The 23,740-nt window shown below is 39.6% G+C and overlaps 1 protein-coding gene across 6 annotated transcripts in view; it reads right to left on the bottom strand.

Moving 5' to 3' along the window:
- app (Palmitoyltransferase app) overlaps positions 1 to 23,740 on the bottom strand; it is a 191,758-nt gene that overhangs the window by 54,269 nt on the left and 113,749 nt on the right. For all 6 annotated transcript variants that reach the window (XR_011392200.1, XM_070086751.1, XM_070086750.1 and 3 more), the window contains 2 exons: positions 19,903 to 20,012; positions 7,835 to 7,994 (listed from right to left, as the gene is read on the bottom strand). Coding sequence is in view for 5 of the 6 variants with exons in the window: in XM_070086751.1 (XP_069942852.1) it covers positions 7,835 to 7,994; positions 19,903 to 20,012 (270 nt within the window). In the remaining variant the exon portion in view is untranslated. The remainder of the gene's footprint in view (positions 1 to 7,834; positions 7,995 to 19,902; positions 20,013 to 23,740) is intronic.

Raw genomic sequence — 23,740 nt, 5'->3', positions numbered from 1 at the left:
GTGAAACAAAGCTGAAGGGGGTAGGAGAGTTTCAGTGGAGAGGAATAAATGGGATTAGGTCGGTCAGGGGTTTCAAATAGAGTTAGAGCTAAAGAAGGAGTACCAATAATGTTGAAGGATAAGTTAAGGCAGGAAAAGAGGGACTATAAATGTATTAATTCAAGGATTATATGGAGTAAACTAAAGGTTGGATGTGAAAAGTTGGTTATAGTAAGCATATATGCACCTGGAGAAGAGAGAAGTGTAGAGGAGAGAGAGATTTTGGGAAATGTTGAGTGAATGCGTGGGGAGTTTTGAACAAAGTGAGAGTAATGGTGGTTGGGGATTTCAATGCTAAAGTGGGCAAAAATGTTGTGGAGGGAGCAGTAGGTAAATTTGGGGTGCCACGGGTAAATGAAAATGGGGAGCCTTTAATCGAGCTATGTGTAGAAAGAGGTTTAGTAATAAGTAATATATGTTTTATGAAGAAGAGGATAAATAAATATACAAGGTATGTTAGAGTATGTAATGAAAGGAATTTGTAAGATTATGTATTGGTGGATAAAAGGTTGATGGGTAGGCTCCATGATGTACATGTTTATAGAGGGGCAACTGATATATCGGATCATTATTTAGTTGTAGCTACAGTTATAGTAAGAGGTAGATATGAATAGAGAAAAATGGCAACAACAAGTAAGAGGGAGGTGAAAGTGTATAAACTAAGGGAGGAGGAAGTTCGGGTAAGATATAAGCAACTATTGGCAGAAAGGTGGACTGGTGCAAGTTTGAGTAGTGGGGGGGTTGAAGAGGGTTGGAGTAGTTTTAAAAATGCAGTATTAGAATGTGGGGCAGAAGTTTATGGTTATAGGAGGGTGGCTGCAGGAGGAAAGAGGAGTGATTGGTGGAATGATGAAGTAAAGGGTGTGATAAAAGAGAAAAAGGTAGCTTATTAGAGGTTTTTACAAGTGTTATAAGAAGAGTAGAGTATATGGAGAGTAAAAGAAAGGTGAAGAGAGTGGTGAGAGAGTGCAAAAGGAGAGAAGATGATAGAGTAGGAGAGGCACTGTCAAGAAATTTTAATGAAAATAAGAAAAAATTTTGGAGTTAAACAAGTTAAGAAAGCCTAGGGAACAAATGGATTATCAGTTAAAAACAGAGTAGGGGAGTTAGTAGATAGGGAGATGGAGGTTTTGGGTAGATGGAGAGAATATTTTGAGGAACTTTTAAATGTCGACGAAGAAAGGGAGGCGGTAACTTTATGCACTGGCCAGGGAGGTATACCATCTTTTAGGAGTGAAGAATAGGATGTGAGTGTGGGAGAGGTGCGCGAGGCATTACGTACAATGAAACGGGGTAAAGCAGCTGGAACTGACGGTATCATGACAGAAATGTTAAAAGCAGGGGGGGATATAGTGTTTGAGTGGTTGGTATTTTTGTTTAATAAATGTATGAAAGAGGGGAAGGTACCTAGGGATTGGCAGAGAGCATGTATAGTTCCTTTATATAAAGGGAAGGGGGACAAAAAAGATTGTAAAATTATAGAGGAATAAGTTTACTGAGTATACCAGGAAAAGTGTACGGTAGGGTTATAATTGAAAGAATTAGAGGTAAGATAGAATGTAGGATTGTGGATGAGCAAGGAGGTTTTAGAGTGGGTAGGGGATGTATAGATCAAGTGTTTACATTGAAGCATATCTGTGAACAGTATTTAGATAAAGGTAGGGAAGTTTTTATTCCATTTATGGATTTAGAAAAGGCATATGATAGAGTAGATAGGGGAGCAATGTGGCAGATGTTGCAAGTATATGGAATAGGTGGTAAGTTACTAAATGCTGTAAAGAGTTTTTATGAGGAGAGTGAGGCTCAGGTTAGGGTGTGTAGAAGAGAGAGAGACTACTTCCCGGTAAAAGTAGGTCTTAGACAGGGATGTGTAATGTCACCATGGTTGCTTAATGTATTTATAGACGGGGTTGTAAAAGAAGTAAATGCTAGGGTGTTCGGGAGAGGGGAAAGATTAAATTATGGGGAATCAAATACAAAATGGCAATTGACACAGTTGCTTTTTGCTGATGATACTGTGCTTATGGGAGATTCTAAAGAAAAATTTCAAAGGTTAGTGGACAAGTTTGGGAGTGTGTGTAAAGGTAGAAAGTTGAAAGTGAACATAGAAAAAAGTAAGGTGTTGAGGGTAGGAAATGATTTAGATACAGAAAAATTGGATATCAAATTAGGGAGGAGGAGTATGGAAGAAGTGAATTTTTCAAATACTTGGGAGTTGACGTGTCGGCGGATGGATTTATGAAGGATGAGGTTAATCATAGAATTGATGAGGGAGAAAAGGTGAGTGGTGCATTGAGGTATATGTGGAGACAAAAAATATTATCTATGGAGGCAAAGAAGGGAATGTATGAAAGTATAGTAGTACCAACACTCTTATATGGGTGTGAAGCTTGGGTTGTGAATGCAGCAGCAAGGAGGCAGTTGGAGGCAGTGGAGATGTCCTGTCTAAGGGCAATGTGTGGTGTAAATATTATGCAGAAAATTCGGAGTGAGGAAATTAGAAGGTGTGGAGTTAATAAAAGTATTAGTCAGAGGGCTGAAGAGGGGTTGTTGAGGTGGTTTGGTCATTTAGAGAGAATGGATCAAAGTAGAATGACATGGAGAGCATTTAAATCTGTAGGGAAAGGAAGGCGGGGTAGGGGTCGTCCTCGAAAAGGTTGGAAGGAAGGGGTAAAGGAGGTTTTGTGGGCGAGGGGCTTGCACTTCCAGCAGGCGTGCGTAAGCGTGTTAGATAGGAGTGAATGGAGACGAATGGTATTTGGGACCTGACGATATGTTGGGGTGTGAGCAGGATAATATTTTGTGAAGGGATTCAGGGAAACCGGTTATTTTTATATAGCCGGACTTGAGTCCTGGAAATGGGAAGTACAATGCCTGCACTCTAAAGGAGGGTTTCGGGATATTGGCAGTTTGGAGGGATATGTTGTATATCTTTATACGTATATGCTTCTAAACTGTTGTGTTCTGAGCACCTCTGCAAAAACAGTGATTATGTGTGAGTGAGGTGAAAGAGTTGAATGATGATAAAGTTTTTTTTGGGGGGGATTTTCTTTCTTTTTGGGTCACCCTGCCTCGGTGTGAGTCGGCCGACTTGTTGAAAAAAAAAAAATCTTTTGTTTTATATAAATTATTCTTTTTTTTCTTTTTTTTTTTTTCAACAAGTCGGCCGTCTCCCACCAAGGCAGGGTGACCCAAAAAAGAAAAAAAATCCCCAAAAAGAAAATACTTTCATCATCATTCAACACTTTCACCACACTCACACATTACCACTGCTTTTGCAGAGGTGCACAGAATACAACAGTTTAGAAGCATATACGTATAAAGATACACAACATATCCCTCCAAACTGCCAATATCCCAAACCCCTCCTTTAAAGTGCAGGCATTTTACTTCCCATTTCCAGGACTCAAGTCCGACTATATGAAAATAACCGGTTTCCCTGAATCCCTTCACTAAATATTGCCCTACTCACACTCCAACAGATCGTCAGGTCCCAAGTATCATTCGTCTCCATTCACTCCTATCTAACACGCTCATGTATGCTTGCTGGAAGTCCAAGCCCCTCGCCCACAAAACCTCCTTTACCCCCTCTTTCCAACCCTTTCGAGGACGACCCTTACCCCTCTTTCCTTCCCCTATAGATTTATATGCTTTCCATGTCATTCTACTTTGATCCATTCTCTCTAAATGACCAAACCACCTCAACAACCCCTCTTCTGCCCTCTGACTAATGCTTTTATTAACTCCACACCTTCTCCTAATTTCCACACTCCGAATTTTCTGCATAATATTTACACCACACATTGCCCTTAGACAGGACATCTCCACTGCCTCCAACCGTCTCCTCGCTGCTGCATTTACCACCCAAGCTTCACATCCATATAAGAGTGTTGGTACTACTATACTTTCATACATTCCCTTCTTTGCCTCCATAGATAACGTTTTTTGACTCCACATATACCTCATCGCACCACTCACCTTTTTTCCCTCATCAATTCTATGATTAACCTCATCCTTCATAAATCCATCCGCCGACACGTCAACTCCCAAGTATCTGAAAACATTCACTTCTTCCATACTCCTCCTCCCCAATTTGATATCCAATTTTTCTTTATCTAAATCATTTGATACCCTCATCACCTTACTCTTTTCTATGTTCACTTTCAACTTTCTACCTTTACACACATTCTCAAACTCATCCACTAACCTTTGCAATTTTTCTTTAGAATCTCCCATAAGCACAGTATCATCAGCAAAAAGTAACTGTGTTAATTCCCATTTTGAATTTGATTCCCCATAATTTAATCCCACCCCTCTCCCGAACACCCTAGCATTTACTTCTTTTACAACCCCATCTATAAATATATCAAACAACCATGGTGACATTACACATCCCTGTCTAAGACCTACTTTTACCGGGAAGTATTCTCCCTCTCTTCTACACACCCTAACCTGAGCCTCACTATCCTCATAAAAGCTCTTTACAGCATTTAGTAACTTACCACCTATTCCATACACTTGCAACATCTGCCACATTGCTCCTCTATCCACTCTATCATATGCCTTTTCTAAATCCATTAATGCAATAAAAACTTCCCTACCTTTATCTAAATACTGTTCACATATATGTTTCAATGTAAACACTTGATCTACACATCCCCTACCCACTCTGAAGCCTCCTTGCTCATCCACAATCCTACATTCTGTCTTACCTCTAATTCTTTCAATTATAACCCTACCGTATACAAAATTTTCCTGGTATACTCAGTAAACTTATTCCTCTATAATTTTTACAATCTCTTTTGTCCCCCTTCCCTTTATATAAAGGGACTATACATGCTCTCCACCAATCCCTAGGTACCTTCCCCTCTTTCATACATTTATTAAACAAAAGTACCAACCACTCCAACACTACATCCCCCCCTGCTTTTAACATTTCTGTCATGATCCCATCAGTTCCAGCTGCTTTACCCCCTTTCATTCTACGTAATGCCTCACGTACCTCCACCACACTTATATTCTGCTCTTCTTCACTCCTAAAAGATGGTATACCTCCCTGGCCAGTGCATGAAATTACCGCCTCCCTTTCTTCCTCAACATTTAAAAGTTCCTCAAAATATTCTCGCCATGTACCTAATACCTCCATCTCCCCATCTACTAACTCCCCTACTCTGTTTTTAACTGACAAATCCATACTTTCCCTAGGCTTTCTTAACTTGTTTAACTCACTCCAAAATTTTTTCTTATTTTCATTAAAATTTCTTGACAGTGCCTCTCCCACTCTTTCATCTGCTCTCCTTTTGCACTTTCTCACCACTCTCTTCACCTTTCTTTTACTCTCCATATACTCTGCTCTTCTTATAACACTTCTGCTTTGTAAAAACCTCTCGTAAGCTACCTTTTTCTCTTTTATCACACCCTTTACTTCATCATTCCACCAATCACTCCTCTTTCCTCCTGCCCCCACCCTCCTATAACCACAAACTTCTGCCCCACATTCTAATACTGCATTTTTAAAACTATTCCAACCCTCTTCAACCCCCCTACTACTCATCTTTGCACTAGCCCACCTTTCTGCCAATAGTCGTTTATATCTCCCCCGAACTTCCTCCTCCCTTAGTTTATACACCTTCACCTCCCTCTTACTTGTTGTTGCCACCTTCCTCTTTTCCCATCTACCTCTTACTCTAACTGTAGCTACAACTAAATAATGATCCGATATATCAGTTGCCCCTCTATAAACATGTACATCCTGGAGCCTACCCATCAACCTTTTATCCACCAATACATAATCTAACAAACTACTTTCATTACGTGCTACATCATACCTTGTATATTTATTTATCCTCTTTTTCATAAAATATGTATTACTTATTACCAAATTTATTTCTACACATAGCTCAATTAATTAATCAATTAAATAATTAATAATATAATTAATAGATCTACTGTACAACCATGATATAATTCTTTAGTGTTAAGTAGTCAGTAAGCCAGTAATGTTAAGTTGGTCCATAATGCCTGGGCATAATAGAGGCTCTCTTTGCATTGCAACCCATTATTGTAAATGCATAATCTCAATGTACTGTTTGCAAAGACAAATAAATAAATAAATAAATAAATAAATAAATAAATAAATCAATCAATATGGCCTCCCCAGTGACATCTCTCCCAACATGAACCTGTTCACTTTACATTTCCTTTACAGTACTGATTTAAAAAAATACTATCTTCATAAAAATATATAGGGTATTTTTGTTTCTGCTTTTTGGAATACTGTTATACAATAACAGAAGGCTTCTTTTCTTGCAGCACTGTGTCCTCACTCTGTGAGAGTCAGATTATAATTGCCATCTGTTAATAATTCAGGGATCATACCCCCTTTAGCCTAATATCAGACCAGGATTCCAAAAGACCTTGGTAGTAGGCTGGTAGACAGCAACTGGCCAGGGAGGTACTACCGTCCTACCATGTGAGTGTAAAACGTAAAGATTTACCTGTGATCTTACAAGCTCATGAAAAAATCTTGCCAGAGTACAAAACATTTAACAGGGTTCCACTCTACACTCATATTTGCCAACCTATTAGTTAGGTAACTAATTATTATTGTCAGCTACATATAAATTTGGCACACAGAACGAAGATACTTGCCTAATGTAAATTGTGTTGCATGACACTTACTGCATCTGGTATAAATTATGCTGCTACATATAATGCACTCAGTTGCCCACACTGAAGCATACACGAGTCTCATTCAGCTTAAGAGTTAATAAACGCATTTCAAGGAACACCTTTTAATGGTGAAACTCATCACTTTAAAAGAGAAACAAGAGAAGACTGACTTCAGCAAGTGCACACCAATGAAAAAGAGTGAAGCGTGCCCTCAGAAATTATTCACTTATGAGAAACAAAGAGAGAAAAACTTCTCTCAGTAATTACACACCAATGAGAAACTAGAATGAAAGAAATACGAAAAATTTACACCACAAGGGAAAACAATAGAGGACAATATGGAAAAGACAATAGAGAAGTCCCTGTACTGCTATCATGGTTGGTCTTCACCAATCATCCTTCTTCATATAATAGAAGACAGGCAAAGGTATGAGCCAACAAGTGATACTTCTGACACTTTAGACAGGGAGAACCTTCATTAAGTGACACTTCATCCACAGAGTAAGGCTTTATCAAGTAAATTATAAAGTGCCAATGTGGATGAAACATTGTGAAATAAGTTCTCCTTGCTTTAAATGTCTTTAAATTATTGTATAATAGAAGGTTTGTAGGAAGGAAACTAATATCAATTTCTGCTTATCAATCTACGTTAACACAGACTGATGAGCAGAAACTGATACATTTCCGAGATAATGGCACATTAAATTATAATTTTATATTTGCTATTCATTTAAGGCAGTCTGTGAAATGCACAGAAAACACTGATAAGACATGTTTTTTGTGAATTTATATGGTATACAAACTTTAAATTTTGCACCAAAATTAACTTGGCAATCTTGCCTAGCCTAGCTAAAATGACTAATATAATTTTAGCTTTCCCCTAGCCAACCCACCTTGAAACTACCTAACTGTACACAATTATTTTGTGATATTCAGAGTGAATTTTGCGATTATTGCAACACTAAAGACACGCTTGACTTTTGGCAAAATTATTATTGCTTTACAAACCAAGTTCTACAGACACATAAAAAAAAAATTAAATTATGCAATGCACATATTATCAATTTTCATACAATTTTACTTGAAATCCTTGTTACCAATACATGTTGAAAACAGTACATACCATTAATTGACTGTGTTGAAGTTGACTTCTTTTTTAAAGAGCCTGCCACACCAGGATCCGTGGTGCTTGCACTAGTACTACTAATGCCCACCATACCCCCAACGCTGGCTTGCGTCCCCACTGGTTTCTCTGAACTAGCCCGCTGAGGCACAATGCCATTCTGAAAATATGGAAAGACTGAATAAGTAAAATATTTGGATCTCCCTGGCAATAAATGCATAGTATGCACCCATGATCTGTAATATCTCTGACCAGTATCAAGAATTTTTCTACCCTCGCAGCCCAGCCTGAGGAAAGGTCTTTCTGTTTATTGTCTGTTCAACCAGACAAGTTGCTGCTGGCAGCCCACTGGCTCACACAGCCAAGCTACTTGGAGGGTGTCCTGGGGGTTGACACCCCCACGACCCATTCCTTGACCAGGAGCCTTAAGGTGATCCAGGATTGGAGCCTTAAGATGATCCAACATTGGAGCCTTAAGGTGACCCAGCAATGGAGCCTTAAGGTGACCCAGCATTGGAGCCTTAAGGTGACCCAGTATTGGAGCCTTAAGGTGACCCAGCATTGGAGCCTTAAGGTGACCCAGTGTTGGAGCCTTAAGGTGACCCAGCAGTGGAACCTTAAGGTGACCCAGCATTGGAGGCTTAAGGTGACCAAGTGTTGGAGCCTTAGGTGACCCAGCTTTCAAGCCATAAGGTGACCCAATGTTGGAGCCTTAAGATGACCCAGTGTTGGAGCATCTGACACTTGGAAGAGGTTATGATCTAGTTTCTTACTGAAAACTGAAGATAGTGATGAGGACTTGGAGTTGTATGACTATGAAGATAGAGAGAATGCTGCTGCCAATACAGATGATCCATCAAGCAAGGAAAATCTTGATGAGCTTAGAAGTACTACATAACACAACTTCTTTCCACCGAGAAAAAGAAATATGCCCAGATGTGTTATGTATGCTCTAACACCACTAAAAAAAAGGAAATGCAAGGACACATGATTCATGTGCAAAACTTGCAAAACTCCACTGTGCATTGAACCCTGTTTTGAGGAGTTTCATGAACTCAAGCAACTATAGTTGGCATAGTGAACAGTGAGTGCAGTGTGTATACTGAGTGAACAGTGTATAGTGCATATAATATAGAAGTAAAAAAAAAATTCCAAGAGTGAAGAATTTATCAGTAAAAATTTTGCTCAAATAAAAAATAATCAGTTAATGAACACTAAATACTCTGTAAATATGGTCTGAAAATATATATACTAATGACACACACAAGTTTTGAAAAGAAAAAACAAAAAGTGACCCAAAACACATAGCATGCAACTGCAATTGCATGATGTAACTATGTTACCATATGAGGGTCATTTTCAGAAACTTTAAATAACTATTTCTTGGTGAGCTTTAACCTGATTGTCATTTTTTTTAAACATGCAAAATCAAGGCCAGATTTTTGGTTAAAAATAAAATCCAAAAATATTTTGGAACTAAAATACAATTTTTGTGTTATCCCCAATGGCAGTTTAAGGGTTAACAAAGACAATGAGATTGGAATTTGATCATGGATTAAATACTTGAAAAATATTCTGCACAAAACATCTTGCAATATGAGTAACATTTTACTAGACAAGCAACATTATTACTTCTGAACCCTTAAACTGTCCTAACGTAGATCAACGTTTGCACTGCTAGTGTTCCAAACATATATCTACGTTTTATTTTCACTGCCTTCAAATTTGGCATGATTGATCTGAGATGCGTGGTCAGTACAGAATGAGTCTTAACACTTGGTGTGCACAGTATTAAAAAAATCTGGGACCACTTAGTACCTTGTGGGAGCACCATTTCAACTGAGCACCAGCTAGAGCAAATAGTGTGGCAAACACCAGGGATTCACTGATGCCATGCCGTATTAACACTCCCCTTTTAAGAAAGTTAAGTTAACCCAGAGTTTAGTGGCTTTGAGATGGATGTGGCCATACTTGGTCGAGGAAATATCAAAAACCTCAATAATAACCCATGTGCAACATCCTTTCATTTCTGATACCACTGGTAGTGTCATCCTGTCAGAATGTCCTATAACCTATGCCCTAAGAAAAGAGACATTATTCTGGAACATGTGTAATATGTGTTTGGCAGGCCTAGTGGCTGGCTGGTCAAGTGGCTGGCTGGCTGGCTGGGTAGCTGGCTGGCCGGGTAGCTGGCTGGCCGGGTAGCTGGCTGGCCGGGTAGCTGGCTGGCTGGGTAGCTGGCTGGCCAGGTAGCTGGCTGGCCGGGTAGCTGGCTGGCCGGGTAGCTGGCTGGCCGGGTAGCTGGCTGGCTGATTGACTTTGGCTGTCTCTATCTCCATCTGTGTCTGTATCTATCTCTGCCTGTCTCTGTCTATCTCTGTCTCTACCTCACAGGTATACATAAATAGTTATTATACATAGTGTAAGTTACCTAGGATAATCCACAAAATCCAGACAGTGCTATACTGTGCTTGTAGATATAAGGCATAATAAGCATGACTGGCAAGTAATACGCATTTCACTTGTTCAGGAATCAGATATGACTCTGCATCGTGTGTAATACCTGTTAGTTCATGAGTGGCTCTCTGAGAAAGAAAGAGACAAGCAGACAGAGAGACAGGAAGACAGACACAGGCAGAGAGACAGATAAGCAGAGACAAAGTGACAGAGCTAGACAGACAGACAAATAAGACATATAGACAGACAAACAGATAGACATGTTTATAGTTAACAGTGAAAACAAATAAAGCCAAGACAGTGCACTATCAAGTGTCACTCACTGCTGCACTGTCAGTAATGGAGTGACACTCGTCTTACACAGTGCTGCTTCAAGGAGTTTCATATACACTCCAGCATGTCTAAAACATTGCTGGCACCCCATAAATACTATGCATATATTTCTAGACAATAGTAGGTGACCAAGGCAGATGAAAATGTTCACCTGTCAGTGTGTTTGTGACTATCTGAGTACTATTTGAATACCTAATATTAGTGTCAGAACAAACATTGGCTATGAAATCACAAAAACTACTACAATTTGTAATTATCAGAACAAAAAATTATTTATTTTATTTTATTAACACATCGGCCGATTCCCACCACGGCAGGGTGGCCCGAAAAAGAAAAACTTTCATCATCATCCACTCCATCACTGTCTTCCCAGAGGGGTGCTTTACACTACAGTTATAAAACTGCAACATTAACAACCTCCCTTCTGAGTGTAGACACTGTACTTCCCATCTCCAGGACTAAAGTCCGGCATGCAGGTTTCCATGAATCCCTTCATAAATGTTACTTTGTTCACACTCCAACAGCACGTCAAGTATTAAAAACAATTTGTCTCCATTCACTCCTATCAAATATGCTCACCCACGCTTGCTGGAAGTCCAAGCCCCTTGCACACAAAACCACCTTTACCCCCTCCCTCCAACCCTTCCTAGGCCGACCCCTACCCCGCCTTCCCTCCACTACAGATTTATACACTCTCGAAGTCATTCTGTTTTGTTCCATTCTCTCTACATGTCCGAACCACCTCAACAACCCCTCCTCAGCCCTCTGGACAATAGTTTTGGTAATCCTACACGTCCTAATTTCCAAACTATGAATTCTCTGCATTATATTCACACCACACGTTGCCCTCAGACATGACATCTCCACTGCCTCCAGCCTTCTCCTCATTGCAACATTTATCACCCATGCTTCACACCCATACAAGAGTGTTGGTACAACTATACTCTCATGCATTCCCCTCTTTGCTTCCACGGCCAAAGTTCTTTGTCTCCACAGACTCCTAAGTGCACCACTCACCCTTTTTCCCTCATCAATTCTATGATTCACCTCATCCTTCATTGACCCATCTGCTGACACGTCCACTCCTAAATATCTTTCGTCATCTAATCTTTTTGTTATCCACATAACCTTACTCTTTCTTATATTCACTTTTAATTTTCTTCTTTCATATTTTTTTTTTTTCAACAAGTCGGCCGTCTCCCACCGAGGCAGGGTGACCCAAAAAACAAAGAAAATCCCCAAAAAGAATTTACTTTCATCATCATTCAACACTTTCACCACACTCACACACAATCACTGTTTTTGCAGAGGTGCTCAGAATACAACAGTTTAGAAGCATATACGAATAAAGATACACAATATATCCCTCCAAACTGCCAATATCCCAAACCCCTCCTTTAAAGTGCAGGCATTGTACTTCCCATTTCCAGGACTCAAGTCCGACTATATGAAAATAACCGGTTTCCCTGAATCCCTTCACTAAATATTACCCTGCTCACACTCCAACAGATCGTCAGGTCCCAAGTACCATTCGTCTCCATTCACTCCTAACACGCTCACGCACGCTTGCTGGAAGTCCAAGCCCCTTGCCCACAAAATCTCCTTTACCCCCTCTCTCCAACCCTTTCGAGGACGACCCCTACCTTGCCTTCCTTCCCCTATAGATTTATATGCTTTCCATATCATTCTACTTTGATCCATTCTCTCTAAATGACCAAACCACCTCAACAACCCCTCTTCTGCCCTCTGACTAATACATTTATTAACTCCACACCTTTTCCTAATTTCCACACTCCGAATTTTCTGCATAATATTTACACCACACATTGCCCTTAGACAGGACATCTCCACTGCCTCCAACCATCTCCTCGCTGCTGCATTTACCACCCAAGCTTCACACCCATATAAGAGTGTTGGTACTACTATACTTTCATACATTCCCTTCTTTGCCTCCATAGACAACGTTTTTTGACTCCACATATACCTCAATGCACCACTCACCTTTTTTCCCTCGTCAATTCTATGATTAACCTCATCCTTCATAAATCCATCCGCCGACACGTCAACTCCCAAGTATCTGAAAACATTCACTTCTTCCATACTCCTCCTCCCCAATTTGATATCCAATTTTTCTTTATCTAAATCATTTGACACCCTCATCACCTTACTCTTTTCAATGTTCACTTTCAACTTTCTACCTTTACACACATTCCCAAACTCATCCACTAACCTTTGCAATTTTTCTTTAGAATCTCCCATAAGCACAGTATCATCAGCAAAAAGTAGCTGTGTCAATTCCCCTTTTGTATTTGATTTTCCATAATTTAATCCCACCCCTCTGCCGAACACCCTAGCATTTACTTCTTTTACAACCCCATCTATAAATATATTAAACAACCATGGTGACATTACACATCCCTGTCTAAGACCTACTTTTACCTGGAAGTAGTCTCCCTCTCTTCTACACACCCTGACCTGAGCCTCACTATCCTCATAAAAACTCTTTACAGCATTTAATAACTTACCACCTATTCCATATACTTGCAACATCTGCCACATTGCTCCTCTATCCACTCTATCATATGCCTTTTCTAAATCCATAAATGCAATAAAAACTTCCCTACCTTTATCTAAATACTGTTCACATATATGCTTCAATGTAAACACTTGATCTACACATCCCCTACCCACTCTGAAACCTCCTTGCTCATCCGCAATCCTACATTCTGTCTTACCTCTAATTCTTTCAATTATAACCCTACCGTACACTTTTCCTGGTATACTCAGTAAACTTATTCCTCTATAATTTTTACAGTCTCTTTTGTCCCCTTTCCCTTTATATAAAGGGACAATACAGTGGACCCCCGCATAACGATGGCATCGCATAGCGATTTTTCCGCATAACGATTACTTTTATCGGAAAATTTTTGCCCCGCATACCGATTAAAAACCCGCATACCGATTTTCGTCCGAGACGCGTCCAATGTGCCCTCAGCCAGCCTCACATGTGCCGCTCCGTCCCATTGTTTACCAGCCAGCCTCCGCGGTAACATCCAAGCATACACTCGGAATATTTCGTATTATTACAGTATTTTCGGTGCTGTTTCTGGAAAATAAGTGACCATGGGCCCCAAGAAAGCTTCTAGTGCCAACCCTACACCTCAAAGGGTAAGAATTACTATAGAGATGAAGAAAGAGATAATTGATAAGTATGAAAGTGGAGTGCGTATAGCCGACCTAGTCAAGCTGTACAAGAAACCCCAATCAACCATCGCTACTATTGTGGGCACCAGAAAGACAATCAAGGAAGCTGTTCTTGCCAAAGGTTCAACTGTGTTTTCGAAACAAAGATCGCAATTGATGGAAGATGTTGAGAGACTCTTATTGGTGTGGATAAATGAAAAACAGATAGCAGGAGATAGCGTCTCTCAAGCGATCATATGTGAAAAGGCTAGGAAGTTGCATGACGATTTAATTAAAAAAATGCCTGCAACTAGTGATGATGTGAGTGAATTTAAGGCCAGCAAAGGTTGGTTTGAGAGATTTAAGAAGCGTAGTGGCATCCATAGTGTGATAAGGCATGGTGAGGCTGCCAGTTCGGACCACAAAGCGGCTGAAAAATATGTGCAGGAATTCAAGGAGTACATAGAAACTGAAGGACTGAAACCTGAACAAGTGTTTAATTGTGATGAAACAGGCCTGTTCTGGAAGAAAATGCCAAGCAGGACCTACATTACTCAGGAGGAAAAGGCACTCCCAGGACATAAGCCTATGAAAGACAGGCTTACTTTGTTGATGTGTGCCAATGCTACTGGTGATTGCAAAGTGAAGCCTTTATTAGTGTATCACTCTGAAACTCCCAGAGCGTTCAGGCAAAAGAATGTCCTCAAGGATAATTTGTGTGTGCTGTGGAGGGCAAACAGTAAGGCATGGGTCACTAGGGAATTTTTCTATAACTGGTTACACCATGCATTTGCCCCCAATGTGAAAAATTACCTAACTGAAAAGAAATTAGAACTTAAGTGCCTCCTGGTGTTAGACAATGCCCCTGGTCATCCTACAGACGTGTCAGAGCGACTTTATGGGGACATGAGCTTCATTAAGGTGAAGTTTTTGCCTCCTAATACCACTCCTCTCCTGCAGCCCATGGACCAGCAGGTTATTTCCAACTTCAAGAAACTGTACACAAAAGCTCTGTTTGAAAGGTGCTTTGTAATGACCTCAGAAACTCAACTGACTCTAAGAGAGTTTTGGAGAGATCACTTTAATATCCTCAATTGTGTAAACCTTATAGGTAAGGCTTGGGAGGAAGTGACAAAGAGGACCTTGAACTCTGCTTGGAAGAAACTGTGGCCAGAATGTGTAGACAAAAGGGATTTTGAAGGGTTTGAGGCTAACCCTGAGAATCCTGTGCCAGTTGAGGAATCCATTGTGGCATTGGGAAAGTCCTTGGGGTTGGAGGTTAGTGGGGAGGATGTGGAAGAGTTGGTGGAGGAGGACAATGAAGAACTAACCACTGATGAGCTGCTAGATCAACTTCAACAGCAAGAGGCCACACCTGAGGAAATTGCTTCGGAGGAGGGGAGAGAGAAATTGAAGAAGTTGCCTACTTCAAAGATTAAGGAAATCTGTGCTAAGTGGCTTGAAGTGCAAACCTTCATGGATGAAAATCACCCTCACACAGCTATTGCAAGCCGTGCTGGTGATTATTACACTGACAATGTTGTGAAACACTTTAGGCAAGTCATAAAGGAACGAGAGGTACAGGCCACTATGGACAGATATCTTGTGCGAAAGAAGTCCAGTGACTCTGAAGCTGGCCCTAGTGGCATTAAAAGAAGAAGGGAAGTAACCCCAGAAAAGGACTTACTACCTCAAGTCCTAATGGAAGGGGATTCCCCTTCTAAACAGTAAGAAGATATTGCTCTCCCCTCCTCCCATCCCATCAATCATCACCAGATCTTCAATAAAAGTAAGTGTCATTTAATTGTGCATGCCTTTTTCAGTTTGTGTGTATTAAAATTAACATTTCATGTGGTAAAAAAAATTTTTTTTCATACTTTTGGGCGTCTTGCACGGATTAATTTTATTTCCATTATTTCTTATGGGGAAAATTGATTCGCATAACGATTATTTCGCATAACGATGAGCCCTCTTGCACGGATTAAAATCGTTAACCGGGGGTCCACTGTACATGCTCTCCGCTAATCCCTAGGTACCTTCCCCTCTTTCATATATTTATTAAACGAAAGTACCAACCACTCCAACACTATATACCCCCCTGCTTTTAACATTTCTGTCATGATCCCATCAGTTCCAGCTGCTTTACCCCCTTTCATTTTACGTAATGCCTCACGTACCTCCCCCACACTTACATTCTGCTCTTCTTCACTCCTAAAAGATGGTATACCTCCCTGACCAGTGCATGAAATTACTGCCTCTGTTTCTTCCTTAACATTTAGAAGTTCCTCAAAATATTCTCGCCATGTACCTAATACCTCCATCTCCCCATCTACTACTCCCCTACTCTGTTTTTAACTGATAAATCCATAATTTCCCTAGGCTTTCTTAACTTGTTTAACTCACTCCAAATTTTTTTCATATTTTCATTAAAATTTCTTGACAGTGCCTCTCCCACTCTTTCATCTGCTCTCCTTTTGCACTCTCTCACCACTCTCTTCACCTTTCTTTTACTCTCCATATACTCTGCTCTTCTTATAACACTTCTGCTTTGTAAAAACCTCTCATAAGCTACCTTTTTCTCTTTTATCACACCCTTTACTTCATCATTCCACCAATCACTCCTCTTTCCTCCTGCCCCCACCCTCCTATAACCACAAACTTCTGCCCCACATTCTAATACTGCATTTTTAAAACTGTTCCAACCCTCTTCAACCCCCCCACTCCTCATCTTTGCACTAGCCCACCTTTCTGCCAATAGTCGCTTATATCTCACCCGAACTTCCTCCTCCCTTAGTTTATACACTTTCACCTCCCTCTTACTTCTTGTTGCCACCTTCCTCTTTTCCCATCTACCTCTTACTCTAACTGTAGCTACAACTAAATGATCAGATATATCAGTTGCCCCTCTATAAACATGTACATCCTGGAGCCTACCCATCAACCTTTTATCCACCAATACATAATCTAATAAACTACTTTCATTACATGCTACATCATACCTTGTATATTTATTTATCCTCTTTTTCATAAAATATGTATTACTTATTACCAAATCTCTTTCTACACATAGCTCAATTAAAGGCTCCCCATTTACATTTACCCCTGGCACCCCAAATTTACCTACTACTCCCTCCATAACATTTTTACCCACTTTAGCATTGAAATCCCCAACCACCATTACTCTCACACTTGATTCAAAACTCCCCACGCATTCACTCAACATTTCCCAAAATCTCTCTCTCTCCTCTACACTTCTCTCTTCTCCAGGTGCATACACACTTATTATAACCCACTTTTCACATCCAATCTTTATTTTACTCCACATAATCCTTGAATTAATACATTTATAATCCCTCTTTTCCTGCCATAGCTTATCCTTCAACATTATTGCTACTCCTTCTTTAGCTCTAACTCTATTTGAAACCCCTGACCTAATCCCATTTATTCCTCTCCACTGAAACTCTCCCACCCCCTTCAGCTTTGTTTCACTTAAAGCCAGGACATCCAGTTTCTTCTCATTCATAACATCCACAATCATCTCTTTTTTATCATCTGCACAACATCCACGCACATTCAGACTTCCCACTTTGACAATTTTCTTATTATTATTCTTTTTAGTAATCTTTACAGGAAAAGGGGTTACTAGCCCATTGTTCCCGGCATTTTAGTTGACTTTTACAACACGCATGGCTTACGGAGGAAAGATTCTTATTCCACTTCCCCATGGATATAAAAGGAAAAGTAATAAGACCAAGAACTATTAAGATAAAATCAAAGAAAACTCAGATGAGTGTGTATAAATAAATGTGTACATGTATGTGTAGTGTGACCTAAGTGTAAGTAGAAGTAGCAAGACATACCTGTAATCTTGCATATTTATGAGACAGACAAAAGACATCAGCAATCCTACCATCATGTAAAACAATCACAGGCTTTCGTTTTACACTCACTTGGCAGGACAGTAGTACCTCCCTGGGTGGTTGCTGTCTACCAACCTACTATCTATAAATATATATTACTATAAATATATATAAATATTTATATATATATTACTATAAATATATTATCTATAAATATATTAAACAACTATCTATAAAAATATTAAACAACCATATCACCATGGATGTTTAATATATTTATAGATGGGGTTGTAAAAGAAGTAAATGCTAGGGTGTTCAGGAGAGGGGTGGGATTAAATTATGGGGAATCAGATACAAAATGGCAATTGACACAGTTACTTTTTGCTGATGATACTGTGCTTATGGGAGATTCTAAAGAAAAATTGCGAAGGTTAGTGGACGAATTTGGGAGTGTATGTAAAGGTAGAAAGTTGAAAGTGAACACAGAAAAGAGTAAGGTGATGAGGGTATCAAATGATTTAGATAAAGAAAAATTGGGGAGGAAGAGTATGGAAGAAGTGAATGTTTTCAGATATTTGGGAGATGACACGTCAGTGGATGGATTTATGAAGGATGAGGTTAATCAAAGAATTGTTGAAGGAAAAAAGGTTAGTATATGTGGAGACAAAAAATGTTATGTATGGAGGCAAAGAAGGAATGTATGAAAGTATAGTAATACCAACACTCTTATATGGGTGTGAAGCTTGGGTTGTAAATGGTGCAGCGAGGAGGCGGTTGGAGGCAGGGGAGATGTCCTGTCTAAGGGCAATGTGTGGTTTAATATCATGCAGAAAATTCGGAGTGTGGAAATTAGAAGGTGTGGAGTTAATAAAAGTATTAGTCAGAGGGCTGAAGAGGGGTTGTTGAGGTGGTTTGGTCATTTAGAGAGAATGGATCAAAGTAGAATGACATGGAGAGCGTATAAATCTGTAGGGGAAGGAAGGCGGGGTAGGGGTCGTCCTCAAAAAGGTTGGAGGTTTAGTGGGCAACAGGCTTGGACTTCCAGCAAGCGTGCGTGAGCATGTTAGATACGAGCGAATGGGGATGGATGGTATTTGGGACCTGACGAGCTGTTGGAGTGTGAGCAGGGTAATATTTAGTGAAGGGATTCAGGGAAACCGGTTATTTTATATAGCTGGACTTGAGTCCTGGAAATGGGAAGTACAATGCCTGCACTTTAAAGGAAGGGTTTGGGATATTGGCAGTTTGGAGGGATATGTTGTGTATCTTTATACGTATATACTTCTAAACTCCTAGGTAGTGGGTTGGTAAACAGCAACCGCCCAGGGAGGTACTACCGTCCTGCGAAGTGAGTGTACAACAAAAACCTGTAATTGTTTTACATGATGGTAGGATTGCTGGTGTCTTGTCTGTCTCATAAACATGCAAGATTTCAGGTATGTCTTGCTACTTCTACTTGCACTTAGGTCACACTACACATACATGTACAAGCATATATATACACACCCCTCTGGGTATTCTTCTATTTTCTTTCTAGTTCTTCTTCTTGTTTATTTCCTCATATCTCCATTGGGAAGTGGAACAGAATTCTTCCTCCGTAAGCCATGTGTGTTGTAAGAGGCGGCTAAAATGCCGGGAGCAAGGGGCTAGTAACCCCTTCTCCCGTATAAATTACTAAATTTAAAAGAAACTTTTGTTTTTCTTTTTGGGCCACCCTGCCTTGGTGGGATACGACCGGTGTGTTGAAAGAAAGAAAGACTTCTAAACTGTTGTATTCTGAGCACCTCTGCAAAAACAGTGATTATGTGTGAGTGAGGTGAAAGTGTTGAATGATGATGAAAGTATTTTCTTTTTGAGGATTTTCTTTCTTTTTGGGACACCCTGCCTCGGTGGGAGATGGCCACTTGTTAAAAAAAAAAAAAAATACTCTTCCCTCCTTGCATCACTTCTACTCTGTAAAAACTTCTCACATGCTATCTTTTTCTCCTTTACTACTCTCTTTACATCTTCATTCCATCAATCACTCTTCAACACATCTGCAAGTAGAAGGACTCCATGAGTACTGGCAGTGAAAACATAGATATATGTTTGGACAGTTTAAGGGGTAAGAATGTTACCTTAAAAAAATAATAACTATGATAAATTATGATAAATTATTTTCAGGTATCTAATACTGATTTGGGTAGCACAAATCTTATCCTGCATATTTCGCAAACTTAGTAAGTGAACACTCACCGTGGGCTGAGCTGTGTACACTGTTCCATAACTCCTGGAAGGTAACTGATTCTCAGTTACTTTACCTTGTGTGTGTGTCAGGTACTCAAGTGTTACAACACCCCGTCGATCTGTAACACAAACGATTTAAATTTAACACAGAGCTCAAGATATTAAACAAATAGAAAAACAGAGGCTTTTACTTTTATATATCTACTGTATATTATAGGCCATAAGACTTCCAGCAGGCGTGCATGAGCGTGTTCGATGCGAGTGAATGGAGACGAATAGTATTTGGGACCTGAAGATCTGTTGGAGTGTGAGCAGGGTAATATTTAGTGAAGGGATTCAGGGAAACCGGTTATTTTTATATAGCCGGACTTGAGTTCTGGAAATGGGAAGTACAATGTCTGCACTCTAAAGGAGGGGGTTTGGGATATTGGCAGTTTGGAGGGATATGATGTGTAACTTTATACGTATATGCTTCAAAACTGTTGTGTTCTGAGCACCTCTGCAAAAACAGTGATTATGTGTGAGTGAGGTGAAAGTGTTGAATGATGATGAAAGTATTTTCTTTTTGGGGATTTTCTTTCTTTTTGGGTCACCCTGCCTCAGTGGGAGACGGCCAACTTGTTGGGGGAAAAAAAAAAAAAAGTATCTATGGCCCATATGACGAGGAACAAATTTACAGTTGAAAAAAATACTGTTATGCAGCCATGATCTTAAGCCAAGTTAAGTTTTGGGAGAAATTTGTGAACTCGGTATCACTGAAATCTACAAATACTGTCCTGCCACTATATGCATAATAAAAATTTTATTTGCTTTCAATATAAGCACATTTAAAAATAATATATAAAAATAGATATGCTGTAAATTTAATTTCACAAGTTAATGAATATAGCGTAGTTCATGCACAATGCCAGTAGTGAAGAGACCGTCTAGTATGCTATCATGCTATCATAATACCTACTCATCATGGCAAAGTGATGTTTATTTGGTTAATAATATGAGGGAAGATATAGAGGCAAGTCTCTTGTCAGCTGTTCCTGGTATATTAGGCTTCAGTCTAGCCAATGCATATGGTGTTACTTTCATTCCACTAAACACATCATCAACCCACATGCATAGATCACACAATATAAAAAATATACAGACAATTCAGATATGCATTGAAGAGTTAGATAAAGAAATGTGCACTTACAATATTTCTGGAAGCCAAAGCCAGAGTCAGCAGCAAGAGGGCATATTGTAAGGGAGGGTTGCTGAGATGGACAATATGATGAGGGGAAAGAATGCAGGAAGACTGACAGAACTGACAGGACAGGTAATGTTAAAAGGTAAGGTGCAGCAGAGAGGGAGGGCAGCACAGTGAAGGTGGGCAGCAATGATCAAGGGCAGTGGTGTATGTACAGTCTCTCAGTTTTGATCAATACTATAGATGTATAAAGTTCCATGGCAAAGGAAGACAATAATTATACTGCATCACGATGCCTGAAAACTTATGGAGTTAAGACCTATTCCTCATTCTGGTGCTATTTTCTAGCGAATGTACAGCTCCCACAAATTCTTCCCGAAAAAATACTTAAATCATCTATACCTACATCAAAACAATTGGAAAATTAAATACAGCATTCTCAGCTTAACCTAATCCAGCATTTGCTGTTTCAATGGTGGAGCAATATTCATGCTCTGATCAGTGGTTACTCTTGTATACATTATGATGCAACACAGCCTCTCCTCACTTATTGACGTACTTGTTTACTGACAACTTGGAGTTACGACGGGCTCTCTGATGAGTTGTTATTGTATACTGTACAAGAACTTGGGTCATGAGCAGGCAGCGCAGCATCTCAGTGTCAAGCATCTTAATCTCCTCCCTACAGCCACTCAGTATACTACTTTTCAGTCTCCAAGACTACACATTTGTACAAATTTCTAGTTGTTTTTCCTCTTGGAGGAGGAAAAACAAGAGGAAAATGGAAGTACAAAAGAAGTTCATTGTAAAGGGGTTAGTGATATTTCTCAGCATCAAGCAATCTTCAAGATTACAAATTTCATCTATAAATTTGTACTTGATTGTGCATCCCATAATAGAAGATAGAGTCAGAAGTGAAGCAGCACTTGGAAGAGGAAAAACAAGAGGAAAATGGAATAAGTACAAAAGAAGTTCACAGTAAAGGGGTTAGCTGGTGTGTTTGTATGTGTGTTTACATTCTTGGTGTATCGTGGCAGCTTAAGAAATGATTAAAATCTCTGAACAAGGCATGTTGATGGTAATAATCATAATAATAACAATAACAATAATAATAATAATAAATAATAACAATCGCTCTGGAGTGTTTTAAACGTCAGCTATCAAACCTATACGAAATACTTATGACATTTAAAGCACTCCAGATCAATTATTTATTATAAATTATTATAAATAAATTATTATTATAAATTATTATTATTATTATTTTTTTCTTCAACACGTCGGTCGTCTCCCACCGAAGCAGGGTGACCCAAAAAGAAAGAAAATTCTCACAAAGAAAATGCTTTCATCATCATTCAACACTTTCACTTCACTCATACATAATCACTGTCTTTGCAGAGGCACTCAGATATGACAGTTTAGAAGTCCCTCCAAACTACCAATATCCCAAACCCCTCCTTTAAAAACAAGGCATTGTACTTCCCATTTCCAGGACTCAAGTCCGGCTAACCGGTTTCCCTGAATCCCTTCACAAAACATTACCCTGCTCACACTCCAACAGCTCATGAGGTTCCCAAAAACCATTCGTCTCCATTCACTCTTATCTAACACGCTCACATATGCTTGCTGGAAGTCCAAGCCTCTCGCCCACAAACCCCCGTTTACCCCCTCCCTCCAACCTTTTCAAGGACGACCCTTATCTTGCCTTCCTTCCCCTACAGATTTATACACTCTACAAGTCATTCTACTTTGATCCATTCTCTCTAAATGGCCAAACCACCTCAACAACCCCTCTTCAGCTCTCTGACTAATACTTTTAGTAACTCCACACCTCCTCCTAATTTCCACACTCTGAATTCTCTGCATAATATTTACAGCACATTGCCCTTAGACAAGACATCTCCACTGCCTCTAGCTGCCTCCTCACTGCAGCATTTGCAACCCAAGCTTCACACCCATATAAGAGTGCTGGTACCACTATACTTTCGTACATTCCCTTCTTTGCCTCCATGGATAACGTTATTATAAATTACTACTATAAATAATAATAATAATAATAATAAACACTAATTCTGCATTTTGTCTTATGACAAGAGTAATCTAGAAGTGTCTCCCCTGATGTACACACTGTTTTCTTTCGTTATAAACCAGATGTACAGATGAGAAAACGTATGTATCTTATGATCATATCCCAAAGCAGCAGCCTCCATGTCTATCCCATTCACATAACACGGCAAATATTTTTCAATTAAGTGTCTTTATTATAGTTCTAGGGTATTTACTGTGTTTCTGATATCAATTTGGAATATTGTAATAGATGGATAACCCTTATTACTTATATTAGCGTAATTACACAATATTTTATTAGCACCACGCCTAACATTTAACACCCATAACGACTATGCTTCTAAGCTGTTGTATTCTGAGCACCTCTGCAAAAGCAGTGATAATGTGTGAGTGTGGTGAAAGTGTTGAATGATGAAAGTATTTTCTTTTTGGGGATTTTCTTTCTTTTTTGGGTCACCCTGCCTCGGTGGGAGACGGCCGACTTGTTGAAAAAAAAAAAAAAAGACTAACCAGGTACTGAATGCTACTGCTTGCCTCTCCCTCTCTCATTTAGCTCCTTCCACTTTGTAAAGATGCTAGATGGTGAATTAAATGTAT

Source organism: Cherax quadricarinatus, chromosome 19, assembly GCF_038502225.1.
Source record: "Cherax quadricarinatus isolate ZL_2023a chromosome 19, ASM3850222v1, whole genome shotgun sequence".
NCBI lineage: Eukaryota > Metazoa > Arthropoda > Malacostraca > Decapoda > Parastacidae > Cherax > Cherax quadricarinatus.
The sequence above is the reverse complement of the archived record's forward strand: the minus strand, read 5'-3'. Positions and strand labels throughout refer to the sequence as shown.